Source organism: Balaenoptera borealis, assembly GCF_965194805.1.
Source record: "Balaenoptera borealis genome assembly, chromosome: 16".
Lineage (NCBI taxonomy): Eukaryota > Metazoa > Chordata > Mammalia > Artiodactyla > Balaenopteridae > Balaenoptera > Balaenoptera borealis.
Window position 1 is genome coordinate 32433702 of NC_138872.1, and position 23605 is coordinate 32457306.

General features: G+C 39.6%; 1 protein-coding gene across 4 annotated transcripts in view; it reads right to left on the minus strand.

Annotated features, from left to right (window-relative positions):
* The window catches only part of SLC23A2 (solute carrier family 23 member 2), a 141888-nt gene that overhangs the window by 65167 nt on the left and 53116 nt on the right, over positions 1 to 23605 (minus strand). For all 4 annotated transcript variants that reach the window (XM_082359062.1, XM_082359061.1, XM_082359059.1 and 1 more), the window contains one exon: positions 22957 to 23210. In XM_082359062.1, coding sequence (XP_082215188.1) covers positions 22957 to 23064 — 108 coding nt within the window. In that variant the 5' untranslated portion in view covers positions 23065 to 23210. The remainder of the gene's footprint in view (positions 1 to 22956; positions 23211 to 23605) is intronic.

Sequence of the window (23605 nt, forward strand, 5' to 3'; positions counted from 1 at the left end):
TGCCAATGCAGGGGACACGGGTTCGGGCCCTGGTCTGGGAAGATCCCACATGCCGCGGAGCAACTAGGCCCATGAGCCACAACTACTGAGCCTGCGCGTCTGGGGCCTGTGCTCCGCAACGGGAGAGGCTGAGACAGTGAGAGGCCCACGCCCCGCGATGAAGAGTGGCCCCGCTCGCCGCAACTGGAGAAAGCCCTCGCACAGAAACAAAGACCCAACACAGCCAAAAATAAATAAATAAATAAATAAATAAATAAATAAATAAATAAATAAATAAATAAATAAATAAATAAATAAATAAATAAATAAATAAATAAATAAATAAATAAATAAATAAATAAATAAATAAATAAATAAATAAATAAATAAATAAATAAATAAATAAATAAATAAATAAATAAATAAATAAATAAATAAATAAATAAATAAATAAATAAATAAATAAATAAATAAATAAATAAATAAATAAATAAATAAATAAATAAATAAATAAATAAATAAATAAATAAATAAATAAATAAATAAATAAATAAATAAATAAATAAATAAATAAATAAATAAATAAATAAATAAATAAATAAATAAATAAATAAATAAATAAATAAATAAATAAATAAATAAATAAATAAATAAATAAATAAATAAATAAATAAATAAATAAATAAATAAATAAATAAATAAATAAATAAATAAATAAATAAATAAATAAATAAATAAATAAATAAATAAATAAATAAATAAATAAATAAATAAATAAATAAATAAATAAATAAATAAATAAATAAATAAATAAATAAATAAATAAATAAATAAATAAATAAATAAATAAATAAATAAATAAATAAATAAATAAATAAATAAATAAATAAATAAATAAATAAATAAATAAATAAATAAATAAATAAATAAATAAATAAATAAATAAATAAATAAATAAATAAATAAATAAATAAATAAATAAATAAATAAATAAATAAATAAATAAATAAATAAATAAATAAATAAATAAATAAATAAATAAATAAATAAATAAATAAATAAATAAATAAATAAATAAATAAATAAATAAATAAATAAATAAATAAATAAATAAATAAATAAATAAATAAATAAATAAATAAATAAATAAATAAATAAATTTAAACTGGCCAAAGGCCCAGTCTGACCCATGTTCCACTGGCAAGCCTGCAGGAAAACAGGCACTCACCCTGCAAATGGAGATGAAATGACCTCAACAGAGGTCACTGAGTTGTACCCCTCAAATTACCAAGGCACACACCCTCTGCCTCAACAATCCCACTCTTAGAAATTTATCCTTCTATTACATCTGACTGAACTGTCATGTGCATGGTTATTCACTGCAGTGCAAATTGTAACAACAAAACATTAGAAACAATCTAGATGTCTATCTAGAAATAGTTAAATAAATTACAATACATCCATACCACAGAATGCTCTGGAGTTACCAAAAGAATGAGGATGCGCTTTATATTCTGACATAGGTACATACAGAACATCATCCATGATATATAAGTGGCTAAAGCAAGAGCAGAGCTATAGACAGATATTTAGATGCACACACGTGTGTAAAAGGGGATTTGCTTACACATTCACAAGCTATTTCTTGAAAGGTAGTGTGTAGGGAGAATTGGTGCATGCAAGACCAAGCAAGGAGCTTTTCACTCAATACCCTTTGAACTCTTAAATTCTGAATTATATAAATATATTATCTAATGTTTAAAAAATAAATACTAATTTAAAACTAGAACTTCCTTTCAGGACCAATTAAAATTATGGTACATCTTCTAAGATAAATACCATGTTGTTGCTAACGAGGACGAGGCAAATCCATTTGAACTTTCTAGAAAAGAGGTCCAGGGCACCTTGTTAAACACAGTAAAGCTGGTTACAGACGGTCTGCAAAAGTACCAGCCCATTTGCGCATACACACATGATGACAGGAGAATTACACACCCTGCTTCACAACCATGTATTAATGTGGAACCTTTTCCTGACCCTCACCACCGGTTCCAACATGAGAGCAGGACTCCTTCCATCTGGACTTCTTTCTTTCCTGGTTTCTATGAATATGGCCATAAGGATGAGCCTTCAAAAGGAGATGGAATGGGGCAAAAAAGATTCTCCCCCATTTTAGTGCGACTTCCAACATTTTGGTCGAAAAACTCTGTCAAAGTATTTTGATATTTTAGCTAAACTAAGTTTCTCCTTATTCTCTTATTTATTGCACATTTCACAAATGCCAGGTACCATGTTAATAAGTTTACATATATTTTCTCATTTTATCCCTGTGACAACTCTGAGACAGATGCTATTTACATTCCCATTTTAGGAAACTGATACCTAGAGAATTTAAGTAATTCCCTCAGGGTCTGAGTCACATTTGCAATGCAGACCTTACTCCAGACCTCAAGCTCTTTCCTTCAGGATCCTGGCTGAGGCTTTAAATAATATCTAGATAATCATTCTGCAGGTGCCCACCCTCCCTTGGTCCACATACTTGTGCAGGCCTTTGAAGAAGCCTATCAGAGAAAGATTGTTTCCCAAAGCCAGTTAACATTTGTAAAAGAGTCAATGGCTTGAGTCCCCCTTCTGATCCTCCCATCTGCCCGGGCTCTGTGGTTTAAGAGGCACAGCAGAAGTGGAGAAGGGGAGTGGAACAAACATGTATTCACTGCATACTGTGTATATGATCTGATGTTGCTACGTGTAATCTCATTTACTTTTCAAACACCCCAGGTGGCTGTGGCTTCAAGGATGAGTGAACGCACAGTTTCTCATGGATATCAAGGGGTAAACTGAGACTTACAGTTAAGGCCCCAAAGCCACATCTTTCCACACACCAAGCTGCTCCTCCATAGATGGAACCAAATGTGATCTCCCCCTCCTACCCTGGGGCTATTGGTTGATGACAGGCACAGCTCTGGCCAGCAGTGCTACAGGTTCTCCCTCAAACTGCTATGTGATCCAGGAATTTTCTCTGCAACTGTAACTTCTAATAGCCCTGTGTGCCACTCTAAGACAGCTGAGGTATTTAGGATCATCACTATAGCTCAACAGAGATAAAAGGGGAAGGGTGATGAAGAGAGACATTCACAAAAAATATAAATGGCCAGGAACATGAAGGAAAAGTTTTCCACCTCATTAAAATTCAAAACTAAAGCAATTAGATTTCACTTATCAACTTGTTGATTTTTAAATTTAACATCTAGCATTGGCCTGTGTGCACAGTGGTGGGGTAGGGGGTGGGTGGGGTTCTCTCACATAGCTGCTAAGAGTATAAACTGCTACAATAAGGTTAACATACACTAGTCTGTCATTTATAATAGCAAAGAATTAGAAACAACCCAAGGTCCCACTGAAGTTATGTTAGGTCCACGATTTGCTAACATGTCACCACTACAAATTATGTATTTCAATGACACTGATAAGCCAGGATATAATATGAAGTTAAAGGGCTTTGTAAAGCAGATTGTGTCTGTGTGTGTGTGTGTGTGTGTGTGTGTGTGTGTGTGTGTGTGTGAGAGAGAGAGAGAGAGAGAGAGAGAGAGAGAGAGAGAGAGAGAGAGAGAGAGAGAATTTTATAGAATACCCAAATATTTGTTTCAAGTCTCTGGAAAGGAATACACCAAAATATTAGCATGTTGTTTTTCTGGCTGATGGGACTTTAACTGATTTGGTTTCTTCCTCATTACACTGTTTTATGTTTTCTAAATTTTCTGCAGTGAACGTATTTCTTTTCTAAATGAGTTAAGTTATACAAATAACAAAACTGACAGAAAATAAACATATACAAGCTAGAAAAAAGGTACAGTGAAAGAACAGTTGGTTTTCTTATTACTTCCATTTCATTGTGACAACAAGCCTGGGGAGAAATACAGATACTTTAAAACATGTAAAATGTAAAAGGGGGAGGGGGAATGACCAGGTAATTACTACCATGCAACTTCCCACAGCCTATTTTCCTCCTCAACTACTTTATTAAATCCTAACAGGAAATAAGCTTTTTCTCCAACAGAATTTTGGGCTTAGATTGTGGTAAAGAAATCAATCTGAAATATCTTACCTCTAATCATTAAAGCTCAGGAGACTGCCTACTTAGCTTGGGTAAATACAGGTAATGAAGGAATGGAGAATTCAAAGCTGGGGGGTTCAGCAGGTGTAAACGCCTAGAAGAAAAAGAACTCTTAACTAGTCTAGGAAATGCAAAAGACAGGGAGGAATGACAATGAGGGGTGGGAAAGGAAACAGACTAGGAGGCTGGGAGGCTGTCCTGGTGATCCTGGCAAGAAATAATGAGGACCCAAAGAAAGCAGTGGCAGCAGGGATGGTGCTGATGGTGGCCTTATAGGGTAGGGAAGGCAGGAAGCTTAGGTACTATGTCTGTTGCATTCTCCTCACGTCTGGTATAGCTTGGAGCACAAAGCAAGCATTGAATAAGAGCAGATGGGACAAGATGTCCTTCAAGGCCCAAATTCTATGGATCTGGCCTCACACAACACAGGTAAGAGATAATCAGCCAAAATGCCAATCAACTTTGTAAACCTGCTCTAGGAGGTGACTGCAGCAACTCTTATTTTAAGATAGTTCATGCCAAACTGTATGTGTCCCAATTATTAGATGGGCATTTTGTATTACTAACATCTTTCATTCCATTCAAAACTACCAAAACTCCATTCAAATGAAAAGCTGCAATATAAGAAACTATCTGAAACTTAAAACCAGAGCAGAAAAATTTATTTTTAAAATATCAAAAACTCTAGAAGGAAGGAAGAGGTAAGGAAAAGAATCTCTTAACATACATAAAACCTTCATTTGCATCCTATCTTTTCAGTATTTTTATTTCAAAGCATATATTGGCATATCCCCTTTCTAAAATAAAAAAATTTCCCCACACATACATTTTTAAATAGAAAAGGCTGCTCATTTTGGCTGTTAAATTTTGACCTATCAACATTCCCTCCCCTAAATCATGGCCATTATGCAGTAGATTCAAACTCTTATCTTACAGAAAGAGGGGAATTAAACCAATTCTCTGGGCAGGCTCCAGGAAATATACTCTCTCTTCATCCTCTTCTTAGAACGACACAATCTCAATCCCAATTTCTAATTATTATTACAGAAAGAGAACATTTTCCAAAACAACTATTATTATCATCCAACTAAAACTTTCAATTTTAAGATCTAACAACTCTGAACTCTCTATTTAGGAAGTGTACAAGAAGGAACTCCACAGCACCTGGTATTAAAGTCATATGAACAAGGACATGTTCCAGGCTTCCTTATTCACTCTTTTTAAAAGGACTATTTACAACAGAAAAAAATCTTGTGCCTTCTTTTCACTGCTGAGAATGAGCATGTTCAAATCTGCCATCACAGAGTCAGGGGCCCAGGGGAATCAAAGATGAGGTCATCAAGAGGACGTGACCACCAGCTGACCCTAGAGCTGGACCTGGGCAACTGGAGGCTCCCCACCCCCGTCCTTGGAATGTACATTCTGCCCACTTCCCAGAGTGTGAGCTGTTCCAAGGACACAGCTTTGAGAGAGCACATCCAACAGGGGCCATCTGGACGGGATACATGACTGAACCCTGTTGAGGCCTCTGTATAAACTTTAAGATTCTGGAGGGGAGGTGTGGAGATCTACTCCTCTTGAGGCCACCCAAGACAAGCCTTGCACGTAAGTTCCCTTGCTTGTTAAACCTGCCACCTACCAATCTGGAGTGTCTGCCTCTTTCTTTGGTCTCTCCCTGTCCTGCATGTTTGTGAACTAACACCATTATATGGTTTCTTCACCCACCCCTCCCCATGTCTGCTAAAGTCCCTTCTCTTACAAGAAGAAAAGACAAGAGAAGTGAAGGGAAAGAAAGGGAAGAAAGGAGAGGAAGTAGAGGGACGTGACAGGAAAAAGGAAAGGAAGGAGAGGACCATCTGTCTCCCTGGCTGCATCCTTACGTGGGCACAGCTCTGAGCTGCTCACCACCCCCTATAGCACACCCATCCGGCCACTGCCCTGGGGTCTCAGATCTCTTCCAGGAGGACATCTCACCTCTTCTTTATAAAGCTGTTGGCCACCCCTCCCCAACCTTGGTGCCACCCAAACCTCTCCCTCCTGGGTTAGTTGTTCTTCATATACTTTCTTATGCCTGGACCAGGCCTCTTTCTCCGACTTCCTTCCAATCTGGCACAAGTGTAAATTTACAGGAAGAAGAAAACCCATCTGTAGTAATACAAAACGGAGGAGGGAGGGGAACCAACTGTTTTCTGATCAATTCCATAACCATCCAATGCAAAAATAACCTTTATCTTCTAAATACTTTTCTGTATTTTCTAAATTTCCTAATGTGAGCATGGATTACTTTTATAATCAGAGAAGGGCTTTTTTGTGTATGTCTAATAAAACATATGACTTTTTGAAAAGTTTCTCAAGAGCCAAAAATGTTTTCAGCTATTCATATGCTTACATTTGTTTGTAATTAAGCTGACAATATATCAGCCAAACCAGGACTCTTGTGAGCATAAAGGGGAATCATAACAACAAGTATGGACAACAGGCGTAAACCAGGACTGCCCAGCAAACCCAAATGTTATAATGCCTGTGTGTGTGTGTGCGTGTGTGTGTGTGTGTGTGTGTGTGTGTGTGTGTGTGTGTGTGAGAGAGAGAGATCTCTTTACAATCCTCTTCCTAACTGTGAATCAGAAAGCTGTTTTCTGTGCTAGAAGATGCCAATATAAATCGTGTTCAGATCTCATTTCAGATGGTCATTCTCAGCAAGAGAAGGAAGACCCGCTTCCTGGCTGCTAGAAGACAAAAGGGAAAAGACCTCAGACGCAAAGGAATCATGACTTTCCTGACTGTAAATGAACACACAGCATCATGGAAGAATACAGAATTAAATATTCTGTTCCATCAGTTCATTACTTCCCCAAACCAACTTAAAAACAAAGAAAAAAAGTACCCTGTGTTCTGTTTGTGTGTCTCTTTTTTCATGGGCGGGTGCCATCATATACCCAGGTGCCCTACCCCAACTCCTTCAGGTCATTCCTGACTTCCTGTTGTACCCACATCCAACCCAGCACCAAATCTGGTCACATCTACCTCTTTAGCACCTCTCAAAGCTGCCTTTTCCTCATCCACCTATCTTTCCTCTTAGATGCCCCAAGGACCCCAATTCCCAGGACTGCCAAACCCTTTACCCAAATGCCTTTTCAACTTCTTGAGCCCCAGAGCCCCTGCATCAGCCTTAATTCCCTCCTCACCCTACCTAGGGACCACGGCACATCACTACAAGCTCTCACTGTCCTCTCTGGTGCTCACCTGGCTAAATCGAGCAATCCATCCTTACTCTTCATCCAGCTGGCTTTCACAATGCTTTCCTCACTGACTGCAAACACACGCAAGAAGGATGCCATTCTCCTGCTCAAACAATGACCTCTCTTGAGGTGTCCCTCCCACCTCAGCCACCACTCCTTACCTGTCCCTCTTGCTGGCTCTCCTCAGCCTCCATACCTCCAAACACTGCATCTCCTCAGTGCAGGGCCCTCAGACCCCTTTTCTCTCTTAGGGGCATCTACCCCCAGGAGATGCCATCTAATTCCTTGGCTTTAAATACCATCTCCACACTGCTAACCTCCAGTGAATAGCTCCAGCCCACACTGCTTCCCTTACCAGCTTTCTATCCAGTGTCTCCACGGCCAACACCAAACTCATGACGACTCCTTCCGCCTTGCTCCATGTCAGTACTTGGCCAGTTCATCTCCCAGATGCTCAGGGGAAACCTGAAACCATCCTTGCCTTCTCTCTCTTGCCCCTACCCTCGTCTAGTCCATCAGCATCCAGGTCAGCTCTCCTCCAGTGCCTGACCACTGGTCACCACCCCCACACCGCTGGCACCCTGGCTGGAGCCCTGTCAGCTCACCTGCTCTATGGCAGTCACCTCCTGAATGCTCTTCTGCTCCCCTCCTTCAGTTGGCTTCCCACTCAGCACCCAGAGGGATCCTTTAAAACTAGGCAGAGCACGTCACGCCTCTGCTCAAAGGCCACCAACAGCTTTTCATCTAACTCAAGAAAAGCCAAAATCCTTACCAGGGCCAATGAGGCCTACACAGTCTGTTGACCCCACCCTACCCTCTGTCCAGCAGCACCACCTACTCAGGGTTCCTCAGATATACCAAGTGCCTCTTGCCTCAGTGCCTTGGCACTTGGTGCTCACACTACCATGACGGGCTTCCCTCAACTCTTTCAGGCCTTTACTCAAATGCCATCTCCTAGTGCAGCCTTTCCTGGCCACCTGAAAGTTCAACACACCACCCCTAGCAGTTTCTATCCCTCTTCCTGGTTTTATTTTTTCCTTGGTACTTATCAATATCTAACACCTACACATTTGACTTATTTTTAGTGTACATTACCTGTCTCCCCTGCCAGAAGGAAAGCTCTGTGAGGTCAGGGTTTTTTGCTGTTTAATTCACTGCTGTTTCCTAGACCCCTGAACCTGAGGGAAATATTGAGTGCATTTTTTTAAGGGATAAATTAATCAATAGTCTGCAAGTCCTGAATCACCCCTATCTGACTTTATGTTCTATTCCTCACTATCCCCCTTCCTTGATTTATTTTCTTCGCAGAATTTGTCACCAGCCACTACATGATGCTTCTGCTTAGTTGTTTATTTTTTGTCTCCTCTCACCACCACCAGGAGATCAATTTCACGGCAGTAGGAACCTGTGTTCCCAGAGCCTCACATGGAGCAGCTAGGAAGGAAAGAATTCCTTTCCTTCCTACTCTCCCAGATCAGGTCACGATCAGTTCCCACCTGAACTGCTCTAATACCCTAACTCTCCTTCCAATCTCCAGACCCTTCCACTCCCAGTGCCCACGGCAGGAATTCTCTACCCTAAAACTTGAGTGCAATTGATTTTGCTACAACCGTTCATGAGCACCCCCATTGCCCAACTCAACTCTGCTGTACTGTTTACACTGAACTTGTGCCCAGAGTGAACATGGTTCCACTGTTCCCCCAGCTGAAAGGCCCTCGTTCTCCCTTCCCTGGACCTGCTACACCCAGACATTTTCAGGACTCTGATGTCATCTCCTCTGTGGCTGGGCAGGGGTCCCTCGTGGGGACTCTCACAGCACCCTTACTGAATTCAAACCCTAACACTATGGTTTGTTTGTCAACTTGCCATACCTCCTGCTATATTAGAAAAACCCAGTTTGGTCTACCTCCTGCATCTTTCTTTCCTGTGTATCTCCTTTACTACCCACACAGAATACTTCACTTCTGACACTCCTGCTACCAAATGTGTAGGGATTTTTCTCCATAGCAAGCAATTCTCGGTGACACCAGCTAGGTGTTCTATTGGGTTGGCCAAAAAGTGCCTTTGGTGTTTAAGTAAAAATAAAAGACACATTTTTCATTTTCACTAAGAACTTTATTAAACAATGTATTCAAACTTTTGTTCCACTACCTTCTGCCACTTTTCAGGCAACTTCATAATTCCATCTTCCCAAAACTTTTTATCTTTTTGAGCAAAGAACTGTTCCAGGTGCCTTTTACAGTCTTCCAGGGAATTGAAATTTTTTCCATTAAGAGAATTTTGTAAAGATCTAAATAAATGGAAACCCGAAGGTGCATGTCTGGTGAATATGGCGGATGAATCAGAACTTTCCAGCCAAGCTGTAACAGTTTTTACCTGGTTGTCAAAGAAACATGCAGTCTTGCGCTATCCTGATGGAATATTATGCCTTTTCTGTTGACTAATTCTGGATGCTTTTCGTCGAGAGCTGCTTTCAGTTGGTCTAACTGGGAACAGCACTTGTTGGAATTAATTGTTTGGTTTTCTGGAAGGAGCTCTTAATAGAAGACTCCCTTCCAATCCCACCATATACACAACATCACATTCTTTGGATGAAGACTGGACTCTGGTGTGGTTGGTGGTGGTTCATTTCGCTTGCCCCATGATCTCTTCCATTCCACATTATTGTACAGTATCCACTTTTCATTGCCCATCACAATTTGTTTTTAAAACGGAACATTTTCATTACGTTTCAGTAGAGAATTGCATGCGGAAATATGGTCAAGAAGGTTTTTTCCACTTAACTTATGTGGAACCCACACATCAAAGCAATTCACATAGCCAAGCTGGTGCAAATGATTTTCAGCACTTGATTTGGATATGTTGAGTATGTCGGCTATCTCCCGTGTGGTATATAACATTGACCCTTCTCAATTAATGTCTCGATTTGATCACTATCAACTTTAACTAATCTACCCAACCATGGAGCATCATCTAGCAAGAAATCTCCAGCATGAAACTGCACAAACCACTTTTGACACATTCGATCAGTCACAGCACCTTCTCCATACACTGCAAAAATCCTTTTTTCTTGCATTTCTGTTGCATTTTTACTTTCCTTGAAATAATAAAGCATAATGTGCCAAAAATGTTGTTTTTCTTCCATCTTCAATATTAAAATGGCTACACAAAAATTCACCAATTTTGATGTCTTTTTTTAAATGCACGCTGATATGACAGCTGTCGCAATACAATCTAACAAAATTGTTTGGAATGAAGTTAAAGACAACTAAGTGTTACTAGAGCCATCTTACGGAAAAAAACGAACGAACCTTTTGGCCAACCCAATACAATTTAACTCAACTCTGATACTGTCTACCTAGATGGAGTGTCAGAGCCCACAGGTTAAAGGCTCAGTCCCACATGACTACTGCCCCTGCTACTTCTGATACCAATCTCAAGTAGTAACCCCAGCCTTACCCACAACTTCTGTCCAATTTGTCTACAAACTGGAGGTTCCCACGACCCCCTCCCCAGGTTTGATTAGTTTGCTAGAGCTCACAGAACTCAGGGAAACACTTATGTTTACCAGTTTATTAAAGGATATAATAAAGGATACAGATGAACAGCCAGATGAAGAGATACAGAGAGTGAGGTCTAGGAGGGGCCCGAGCACAGGAGCTTCTGCCCCTGTGGAGCTGTGGTGCATCATCACCCTCCTGGTGTGAATGTTTTCACCAACCTAGGAGTTCTCCAAACCCTCTACTATTGGATTGTACGGAGGCTTCCTCAAGTAGGCATGATCAATCATTAACTTCATTTCTAGCCCCTCTCCCTCTCTAGAGGATGAGATATGAGGCTGAAAATTCCAAGCTTCAAATCATGGCTTGGTCTTTTTGGTGACCAGTCACCATCCAGAAGCCCACGCAGAGTCATCTTGTTAGAACATGATGCTCCTAGTGTTCTTTTCACTTAGGAAATTACAAGGGGTTCAGGAGCTCCTGGTTTGTGCCAGGAACCAGGGGCGAAAGACCAACCTATATATTTTCTATTACTTCACACCCCAACTGGGCTGTAAGTAGCTTATTACCAGGTTTGTGTGGTACCCACCATGTTGGGGGCACTATGGGTTCCTAACATTATATGGCTCTGAAGAAAATACACTAGGGAAATCTGAAACAAATAGTGGTTTGTATGAACACTGATGAGTATTTCTCCCATTCTTTGATAAAATTGAACCTAATAAAGCTACTCCTCTGTCCATAGTATCTCCAGACTGAATGATCCACTCTTGGCACCCAAGAGAGGAGACTCAAATATTCTCACAGAGCCTATTAGAAGGAGAGAAAATAAAAACTTAAGGCACCCTAAGCACTTCGCCCAGCCCAGAACTGGGTGGTGGAAACATCAGACTGTATTATAGGTGGGCCTTTGCCAACAGTAAGTTTAAGCTATTTACTTGGTTTTCCCTGGATGCCCTTCCAGGTTCAGAAGATACAGGAGCTACCAACACAGGAGGACTGCAGAGGCAACACATGACTTTGTCCTGGCTGTGCTTCCCCGGCCAGTGTCCTTAGGGTATGGCAGTTCTTCGAGACTCTTTTTGTTTTTCTGGTTCTAATTTCTTGCCAGGCTGCATTCACCCCTTACACATTTCCTAGCTGCCTTTAAAAGCACACAAACTTGCCTAACAAGATTCCCATGGGATAAGGAGAAGATCTTTTGCTATCCTTCTATTTAATATCAACACTGATCATATGATCTAATTTCTATCAACCTTGGGGCTTTGCATGTCTCTTGTTCTTAATGTGATCTATTCATTATTCTTCCTCTATGTATGGACTTATTCTTTTTCTCTTTATTTTCATGGGTCTTTCTTTTATTTTGTTTAAAGACATTGTGATTTCCTCCCATAGGAGTTTTTTTAAAAATCAGCACTTGTAACATTTGAGGAAGCAGTTATCTAACACAGGATGCCCAAGTGAGACCCTGAACACACACCCCACCAGCAACCCACTCCAGAGACCTTCCCCAAACCTGGTTCTGAGGAACAGCCAGCTTTGGTTCCCACTGCCCCACCTCCCTGCACTCCAGCACACCAGTCTCTAAATATCTTAACAGCCAGCCTGAGGCCCAGCTTCAGACTCCAAAGCAAACAAGGAAATAAGAGCCTGCATTTTAGAGTCTAGGAAGGCCCTGACCAGCAAGTTTTTAAAAAAGGTGACTAGTGCAACTGAGGAACTGGATTTTAGATTTTATTTAATTTTAATTAACTTACATTTAAACAGCCAGATGTGGCTAGTAGCTGGTAGCACAAGAGCTAGAGAACCCAGGCGTGGCACAGATCTAGAGAAAAAAACGAATACAGAGCTGCCCTATTGGTCACTCTTCAATGTTTATGTTTTGGAAAGCCAGGATGAAGTAAGGCCCTAGCAGGCAGTGATGCCCTGGTGCCAATACTCTGAGACACCCACATGTGGGCATCTCCAGCAGTGAGGTCCTCAACTCTCCTTTCTTCCTATTTCAGCTCTCTCCCTAGCAGCCATATTCACCTCTTCAGATTCAGCCACCAGCCACCTTAGCCCCAAGTCTTCTTTTAAATTTATTATTATTATTATTATTATTATTATTGCACTCCTGCTCTCTCTCTGCTCCAGGTTCCACACCCCCAATTCCTAGAGGATCTAGGAGTTTCATCAGCATTTCAAATCCACAATTTCTCAAATGAAACCCATTATCTTCCATCTTGCCCATCCTTCAAACCTATGATTTTCCCTGGACTCCTTATTTTCTGCAAAGGTACCATCACACAACCAGTTTCCTTTATATAAATCTTAATATCACCCTTAACTCTCAGTCCTCTCTCTCAGCCCTCAAAACCTCCTTGGCATCTCTTCTGTCAGCCTCACCTCCACTCCTACTGCACTTACCCATGCTTAAGACTTTGGTATCTCCCAGGCCTCCCTGACTCTCCCTGTCCTAACCTGTCCTCACCCCAACCAGTCATCCCAAAAAGAGTCTGGGGACCTTCCAGTGGGCTCCTGTTGCACGCTATAGGAATCCCTACTGCAGTGCTCACTCTACTGTGTTGGAATTGTCTACTCACTGCTCTGGCTCACTCACTACTTGAGGGAAAATAGTAAGTTGTAAGGTTTTATGGGCCACCTCTTATACAGAATGTGTTCAATAAATACTTGCTAAATGATTATTGCACCAGATACCTGTTATAGACTGAATATTTTGTCCCCTCCCCCCCCAGATTCATACATTGAAGCCTTAACTCTCAACGTGATTAGAAGGAAGGGCCTTTGGAAGGTAATAAGATCATAAGGGTAGAACCCTCATAATAGACTTAGTATTCTTATAAGAGGAAAAAGAGACACCAGAGCTTCTTCTCTCAGCCTTGTCAGGATCCAGTGAGAAGGCAGCTATCTACAAGCCAAGAAGAGAGCCCTCACCAAGAATCAAATCTGCTGGTACCTTGATCTTGTTCTTCCCCGACTCCAAAACTGTGAGAAATAAATGTTTGTAGTTTAAGTCATTCAGTCTATGGTAAACTGTTATAGCAGCCAGAGGTGACTAAAACAACACTTTCTTTCTTCGTCTAATTGTGCCCTACTCCAGTTTGTTCTAAAGCACAACCTTTTGGGTTATTCCCCTGGTCAAAACTCTTGGAGAGCTTTTTATTGATAGACTAGAAACTTCCAAACCTCTTAGCAAATCATTCAGGAACCACCCAGAATCTAGGCTTCCAGCCTAATGGTTCTAACACCATTCCTCCACACCTTTCCTCTTCTACCCCTGACTTGGCTTAGGCTGATCCCTTCCTCTGCACTATCCCAACATGTTCCAACATTGCCTCCTTTCACTTCAAGGTCCATTTCAACTGCCCCTGCATCCAGGGCCCAACACAGCCAGGGTCCTCTCCCCACCTCAACACCTCCTGCCTCTTACCCACACCTCTCTTTGTCTAATGCAATCATATTTTCCATGAGAGATGTGTTTTAAAGTCAGCCAAAAAATCACCTATATTTGAAACTACCCTAGAGATTCTCTTAGGAGGACTAACCCTATAATCCAAAATACCATTTCTCAAATGCACTGAGGGGCCACATTATAGGGAAAAGAAAACAAAAACACAACCAGAACCATGAAGTCAGTCAGATGCTCACACGGACAAGTAGCTGGAAGAAACAAGACTAAGCCTCATTTTTCACCACTGCTCCCACTGGAGCATCAACTTACAGCAGTTAAATCACCACCACTCCCAACTCTTTATTTAGAAGACCATCCCCAAGAACATCTGTGAAACTCAGAATGTCAATGCACTGTACCTGTTGTTAGTGTTGCTAATGTGCAGCTCCTGCCTTGCTCACTGGCTGTGAACTCCCTGGGGACAAGAGCCTATGCGATCCAACTGATATAAACTTTACTTAATTAACACATCATGTGAGCTAGATGCTTTGGGCAAATCCCTACATTTCACCTTCCCAAAGAACCACTTGGAAAGTTCTAAAGCCACTTTCACCTCTAAGGCTATCAGAGTCTATGAAATTAGTGTGTAGACCTGTGGTCCCTGAAAGAGGAACAGGGAGAGACAGACACACTTCCTAAGAGCAGAGAGGCAGCGACCAAAATAATCCTACCAGTTGGGCAGCAAAAAGGGACCAGCTCTAACCTAGCCTCCCACCTCTGTCCTATCAACAAGCAAATCATTCAAAATGGTCTTCTATCTTATGTTCTAAGTTTTCTTAGGGTAGCGATTTCACTAGTGATTAAATATGGGCACTACTGTTCCTCTTTTTATTGTATTAGAAAATATTTTCTAACAAAACTTTCTACAACCCCAAATTCCAACAAATGAACTATTTCTTTATAAAAATTTTTGGATAGGCTTTTGTTTTCATCTGTTTTCCTTCTTTTATTTCACCTTCCATTTTCTCATAAGCTTGAGCAAGCCCATGTTAACACACTTCTTGGCATCCCTGTTCTAAGTCATCCTGATGGTTCATGTGCTGACCTTAACAGCTTCTTCCCTTGATATTTCGCTCTCCTCCCAGTAGCTCAATCCCATGATTCCAACTCGATTACTCCTCTTTTTCTTCTCCCTTTTTAATGCCTACTTTTATAGCCCAAGACTAGAGTAAAAATTCCATAACATCCCTATATGAAACGGCTCTAGTGTTAAATTAACTTTATATTCACATTATATTTATGTCTAACTACATATTATATCCACATTCCCAGCTCCCATGTACTTGTAATCCTGGTGAAGATGGATCTGGAAATTAATGCTTTGAGGAATACTCCTTCCCAACCCCACCCCTAAATAACAATGGAGTTGGGAAAGCCCCAAAATAGGCAAGGCTAAAAACAGACAAGCCTTTTAGAATACAAGAAACATAAAGCAATGAATGGGCGGACACTGGGACCCACGAGGCTCTGAGCCTGGAAGACCTCAGTCAGGAAGCTCCCATGGGAAAACAGGGACTTAAGGGTCCCCACACAAGGGGAGGACCAGAACCAGGTTCAGTGCTCAGGGGCCAGCAGGTCTCCTCACTCCTTCATGTTATGGTCTGCACCACTGGGGGAAGACAGGAAGGCCTCCACTGTAAGACCAGGTTCTGGACTGGATCCAGGAAAGGAAAAGGCAAAACTATAGAGAAAAAAGTGGGGAGTGGCAGAGAGAGAGAAGAAAATCTCAAAAGAAACAAGGATTTCACACCAGATGAAAGTAGAACAATTGGAAAAATACTTTAGTACTTTAGGGTCCTCAATAATTTAAATGTATAAACATTTTTAAACAAATCCATACATACAAGAAATTAAGAACCAAAAATAGGCAGATATAAACCAAATAGTAATTTTAGAAATAAGAAAATAGTCACTATTTTCTTATAGTAATAAAACTAGCGAAAAATAAATAAAACTAGCAAAAAATAGCAATAAAACTTCAACATAAACACATGACTGTACACAAAGAATTAATAAATTGTAAAATAACACTAGGGAATCCAGCTAAAAGGAAGCACTAGAAAAAGATATACAAACCATGAGAAAGCAGTTAAGAGAAATGGAGACAGAACGGGGGGCTCTAGTGTATAATTAATAGAAGTTCATTCAAGAATTGAGAGCAAAACAAAGTTATTTTCAGATGTGCAAAGACAAAGGCAGTGACCATTCACAGTCCCTTGGTGTAGTTTAAAAGAAAAGTGAACAAAGAGGGAAGAAGAGTGCTACAAGAAACAACAGTGAACATGAAAACTGATAACATATGTTGGTGAATTTAACTGCTAACTGTGCAATATCACAATCTGAATGCTAAAATAAGCCTAAAACTCTAGGACATAATGACAAGGCAAGTGGGTGGCTAAGGTATACTCAAGTTTTTGTCTCTCAAGTGGAGAAGGGTGAGGGTGAATGGTCTGCTGGGCAAATGCAGCAGGAGAGACAAGTCAATACCCAGGAATGAACTTTCCTCTTCACTTTTCAAAGATGCTCTAATTTAAACTTGGAAACCTGACTTATCTCTTCCTCTAGATAATCTGTGTCGACCTTAAGTCTTCAGTATAACAGAAAATCTAGTTTCAAAATTTCACATTACAGAAAGAAGGAAAACAAGTAACACTAGTTGTAAAATCAGTGGAACATCTCTCTGAATTCACAGAGTAAAAATCAAAATATAAATGTAAATCAGGGCAACCAATGTACTTAAAGATGCCGTGTTCACGTCTTTCTTACTGGGTAATGCTTCAGTGAGGCAAATTCTAGGATCATATTTTAAGGAATCCTAGAATGGTATTCTTGACATTAACCTCATTTCCTGTATTAAGGGAAAAACACCTGAAGCAAGTTCCCTCTAAAGAGCTTTCTTCTTTCTTAAACCAACGTTTTAGGTAACTTTATACACATCAAGTCATAATCCTACATCTGAAAATATATTAGCATTGAATATAATGAATGTGTGTAAATCAACCTTATATGACTGACATAGCTTGTCCAGGTAAAATACCTCTATCTTGGACACTACTGCCATAATACAAGTCATGGACACTTGGGTTCCAAACAATGAATGTCATTCATTTATTCTCCCACCCTGAAATACAAGTCTGAAGGTGGGTCACAGGTTATTTCACAAAAACACATTTCTGGAGATAAAATTAAGCCTTCAACATCCTCCAGTACACAGTAAGCACCAGGCCAGTTTTACAATATTCACAGCAAGGCATACTTCCTTCTTGGAGTTAATCCCATCAGGTGACTCTAGGCAGAGCCAAAACCACTGGCAGCCAACAGGGTTCCCAAAGCCTATCTCACGTGAAAAGCGTTTGGTTTTCAAATGCCTTAACCTTCGCTGAAAACAGGAGTACTAAAGCTAATCCTAGACTGAACTCTGCCCACCAGAGCAACAGTCAGCTCTACCCACCACCAGTCCCTCCCATCAGGAAACTTACACAAGCCTCTTAGATAGCCTCATCCACCAGAGGGCAGACAGCAGAAGCAAGAAGAACTACAACCCTGTAGCCTGTGGAACAAAAATCTCATTCACAGAAAGACAGACAAGATGAAAAGGCAGAGGGATATGTACCAGATGAAGGAACAAGATAAAATCCCAGAAAAACAACTAAATGAAGTGGAGATAAGCAACCTTCCAGAAAAAGAATTCAGAATAATGATAGTGAAGATGATCCAGAACCTCGGAAAAAAGAATGGAGGCAAAGATCGAGAAAATGCAAAAAATGTTTAACAAAGACCTAGAAGAATGAAAGAACAAACAAACAGAGATGACCAATACAATAACTGAAATGAAAACTACACTAGAAGGAATCAATAGCAGAATAACTGAGGCAGAAGAACGGATAAGTGACCTGGAAGACAGAATGGTGGAATTCACTGCTGCAGAACAGAATAAAGAAAAAAGAATGAAAAGAAATGAAGACAGCCTAAGAGACCTCTGGGACAACATTAAACACAACATTCGCATTATAGGGATCCCAGAAGGAGAAGAGAGAGGGGAAGGACCAGAGAAAATATCTGAAGAGATTACAGTCGAAAACTTCCCTAACATGGGAAAGGAAATAGCTATCCAAGTCCAGGAAGCGCAGCGAGTCCCATACAGGATAAACCCAAGGAGAAACACGCCAAGACACATAGTAATCAAATTGGCAAAAATTAAAGACAAAGAAAAATTATTAAAAGCAGCAAGGGAAAAACGACAAATAACATACAAGGGAACAGCTGATTTCTCAGCAGAAACTCTACAAGCCAGAAGGGAGTGGCATGATATACTTAAAGTGATGAAAGGGAAGAACCTACAACCAAGATTACTCTACCCAGCAAGGATCTCATTCAGATTCAATGGAGAAATCAAAAGTTTTACAGACAAGCAAAACCTAAGAGAATTCAGCACCACCAAACCAGCTCTACAACAAATGCTAAAGGAACTTCTCTAAGTGGGAAACACAACAGAAGAAAAGGACCTACAAAAACAAACCCAAAACAATTAAGAAAATGGTCATAGGAACATACATATCGATAATTACCTTAAACGTGAATGGATTAAATGCTTCAACCAAAAGACACAGACTTGCTGAATGGATACAAAAACAACACTCATCTATATGCTGTCTACAAGAGACCCACTTCAGACCTAGGGACACATACAGACTGAAAGTGAGGGGATGGAAAAAGATATTCCATGCAAATGGAAATCAAAAGAAAGCTGGAGGAGCTATACTCGTATCAGATAAAATAGACTTTCAAATAAAGAATGTTACAAGAGACAAGGAAGGACACTACATAATGATCAGGGGATCAATCCAAGAAGAAGATATAACAATTATAAATATATATGCACCCAACATATGAGCACCGCAATACATAAGGCAACTGTTAACAGCTATAAGAGGAAATCGACAGTAACACAATAATAGTGCGGGACTTTAACACCTCACTTACACCAATGGACAGATCATCCAAAATAAAAATAAATAAGGAAACAGAAGCTTTAAATGACACAATAGACCAGTTAGATTGAATTGATATTTATAGGACATTCCATCCAAAATCAGCAGATTACACTTTCTTCTCAAATGCGCACGGAACATTCTCCAGGATAGATCACATCTTGGGTCACAAATCAAGCCTCAGTAAATTTAAGAAAATTGAAATCATATCAAGCATCTTTTCTGACCACAATGCTATGAGATCAGAACTGAATTACAGGGAAAAAAACATAAAAAACACAAACACATGGAGGCTACACAATACGTTACTAAATAACCAAGAGATCACTGAAGAAATCAAAGAGGAAATTAAAAAAATACCTAGAGACAAATGACAAGGAAAACATAACAATCCAAAACCTATGGGATGCAGCAAAAGCAGTTCTAAGAGGGAAGTTTATAGCTATACAAGCCTACCTCAAGAGACAAGAAAAATCTCAAATAAACAATCTAACCTTACACCTAAAGAAACTAGAGAAAGAAGAACAAACAAAACCCAAAGTTAGCAGAAAAAAAGAAATCATAAAGATCAGAGCAGAAATTAATGAAATAGAAACAAAGAAAACAATAGCAAAGGTCAATAAAACTAAAAGCTGGTTCTTTGAGAAGATATACAAAATTTATAAACAATTAGCCAGACTCATCAAGAAAAAGAGGGAGAGGACTCAAATAAATAAAATTAGAAATGAAAAAGGAGAAGTTACAACAGACACCACAGAAATACAAAGCATCCTAAGAGACTACTACAAGCAACTCTATGCCAATAAAATGGACAACCTGGAAGAAATGGACAAATTCCTAGAAAGGCATAACCTTCCAAGACTGAACCAGGAAGAAATAGAAAATATGAACAGACCAATCACAAGTAATGAAATTGAAACTGTGATTAAAAATCTTCCAACAAACAAAAATCCAGGTCCAGATGGCTTCACAGGTGAATTCTATCAAACATTTAGAGAAGAGCTAACACCCATCTTTCTCAAACTCTTCCAAAAAATAGCGGAGGAAGGAACACTCCCAAACTCATTCTATGAGGCCACCATCACCCTGATACCAAAACCAGACAAAGATACTACAAAAAATGAAAATTACAGACCAATATCACTGATGAATATAGATGCAAAAATCCTCAACAAAATACTAGCAAACAGAATCCAACAACACATTAAAAGGATCACACACCATGATCAAGTAGGATTTATCCCAGGAATGCAAGGATTCTTCAATATACGCAAATCTATTAATGTGATACACTATATTAACAAATTGAAGAATAAAAACCATATGATCATCTCAATACAGGCAGAAAAAGCTTTTGACAAAATTCAACACCCATTTATGATAAAAACTCTCCAGAAAGTGGGCATGGAGGGAACCTACCTCAACACAATAAAGGCCATATACGACAAACCCACAGCAAACATCATTCTCAGTGGTGAAAAACTGAAAGCATTTCCTCTAAGATCAGGAACAAGACAAGGATGTCCACTCTCACCACGATTATTCAACATAGTTTTGGAAGTCCTAGCCACAGCAATCAGAGAAGAAAAAGAAAAAGGAATACAAATCGGAAAAGAAGAAGTAAAACTGTCACTGTTTGCAGATGACATGATACTACACATAGCGAATTCTAAAATGCCACCAGAAAACTACTAGAGCTAATCAATGAATTTGGTAAAGTTGCAGGATACAAAACTAATGCACAGAAATCTCTTGCATTCCTATACACTAATGATGAAAAATCTGAAAGAGAAATTAAGGAAACATTCCCATTTACCCTTGCAACAAAAAGAATAAAATACCTAGGAATAAACCTACCTAGGGAGACAAAAGACCTGTATACAGAAAACTATAAGACACTGATGAAAGAAATTAAAGATGATAAAAACAGATGGAGAGATATACTATGTTCTTGGATTGGAATCAATATTGTGAAAATGACTATACTAACCAAAGCAATCTACAGATTCAATGCAATCCCTATTAAATTACCAATGGCATTTTTTATGGAACTAGAACAAATAATCCTAAATTTGTATGGCGACACAAAAGACCCCAAATAGCCAAAGCAGTCTTTCGGGAAAAAAACAGAGCTGGAGGAATCAGACTCCCTGACTTCAGACTATACTACAAAGCTACAGTAATCAAGACAATATGGTACTGGCACAAAAACAGAAACACAGATCAATGGAACAAGATAGAAAGCCCAGAGATTAACCCACGCACCTATGGTCAACTAATCTATGACAAAGGAGGCAAAGATATACAATGGAGAAAAGACAGTCTCTTCAATAAGTGGTGCTGGGAAAACTGGACAGCTACACGTAAAAGAATGAAATTAGAACACTCCTTAACACCATACACAAAAATAAACTCAAAATGGATTCGAGACCTAAATGTAAGACCGGATACTATAAAACTCTTAGAGGAAAACATAGGAAGAACACTCTTTGACATAAATCACAGCAAGATCTTTTTTGATCCACCTCCTACAGTAATGGAAATATAAAGAAAAATAAACATATGGGACCTAATGAAACTTCAAAGCTTTTGTACAGCAAAGGAAACCATAAACAAGACGAAAAGACAACCCTCAGAATGGGAGAAAATATTCGCAAATGAATCAACGGACAAAGGATTAATCTCCAAAATCTATAAACAGCTCATGCAGCTCAATATTAAGGAAACAAACAACCCAATCCAAAAATGGGCAGAAGACCTAAATAGACATTTCTCCAAAGAAGACATACAGATGGCCAAGAAGCACATGAAAAGATGCTCAACATCACTAATTATTAGAGAAAAGCAAATCAAAACTACAATGAGGTAACACCTCACACCAGTCAGAATGGGCATCATCAGAAAATCTACAAACAACAAATGCTGGAGAGGGTGTGGAGAAAAGGGAACCCTCTTGCACTGTTGGTGGGAATGTAAATTGATACAGCCACTATGGAGAACAGTATGGAGGTTCCTTAAAAAACTAAAAATAGAAATACCATATGATCCAACAATCCCACTACTGGGCATATACCCAGAGAAAACCATAATTCAAAAAGACACATGCACCCCAATGTTCATTGCAGCACTATTTACAATAGCCAGGTCATGGAAGCAACCTAAATGCCCATCAACAGACGAATGGATAAAGAAGTTGTGGTACATATATACAATGGAATATTCCTCAGCCATAAAAAGGAATGAAATTGAGTCATTTGTTGAGACGTGGATGGATCTAGAGACTGTCATACAGAGGGAAGTAATTCAGAAAGAGAAAAACAAATATCGTATATTAACGCATGTACATGGAACCTAGAAAAATGGTACAGATGAGCCGGTTTGCAGGGCAGAAGTTGAGACACAGATGTAGAGGACAAACGTATGGACACCAAGGGGGGAAAACTGCAGTGGGGTGGGGATGGTGGTGTGCCGAATTGGGCGAGTGGGATTGACATGTATACACTGATGTGTATAAAACTGATGACTAATAAGAACCTGCTGTATAAAACAAAACAAAACAAAAAAGAAAACTAATACTAAACTTTCTTTGGTTTAAAAAAAAAAAAAAAGCTAATCCTAGTCAATGCAGAAACTACTTTAGAGTGACTTAAGAAGAAAGGAAGACAGCAAATGCTGTTACCGGAAGAGTAAAGAAAGCCGGGTGCTTCGCTTCATCTTCATATTTGCCTTCAGTTGAACTTCCAGCCTCCATGGATTTGGATGTAGTGTTCTTACCAATACCCATCATTAAGAGAAAACGAGTAGCTTGGCCTTTGGACTGAAGTGGCTGGAAGTTAAGGCTTGTTCACGCAACGAGCCCAGGATCAGAGTCAGCTCTTCCAGTGTCGATTCTCAGGCAGAGATGAGCCCCACAAGTGCCATCTCTCAGCAAAACTAGAAAAAGAGAAAGCAGCCAAATCACATCAAGCACACAAACAGCACAGGACACACACTGTGTTTCCTGCATGGGAAAGTCGAAGTACAAATTATATCCAAACACCAAAAAAACTTATTACACTTTAAGTCCCCATCCACCTTCATTTATAGTTACTCAGATTCTGAATCACCTTTTGGAGGCAGTGGGGGGGGGGGGGGGTGGACCACCAAACTGAACCACCAAAAATATTAGAATACTAGGGAGAAAAAAATAGCAGAGGGATTTCTTTGATGTGCATCATGGTATCTATCTTATAGCCCAGCCCTATCCAACAGAACTTTCTGCAATGATGGAAATGTTCTACATCTGCCTTGTCCAATACAATTGTCACTAGTCACTGGCTACTGAGCAC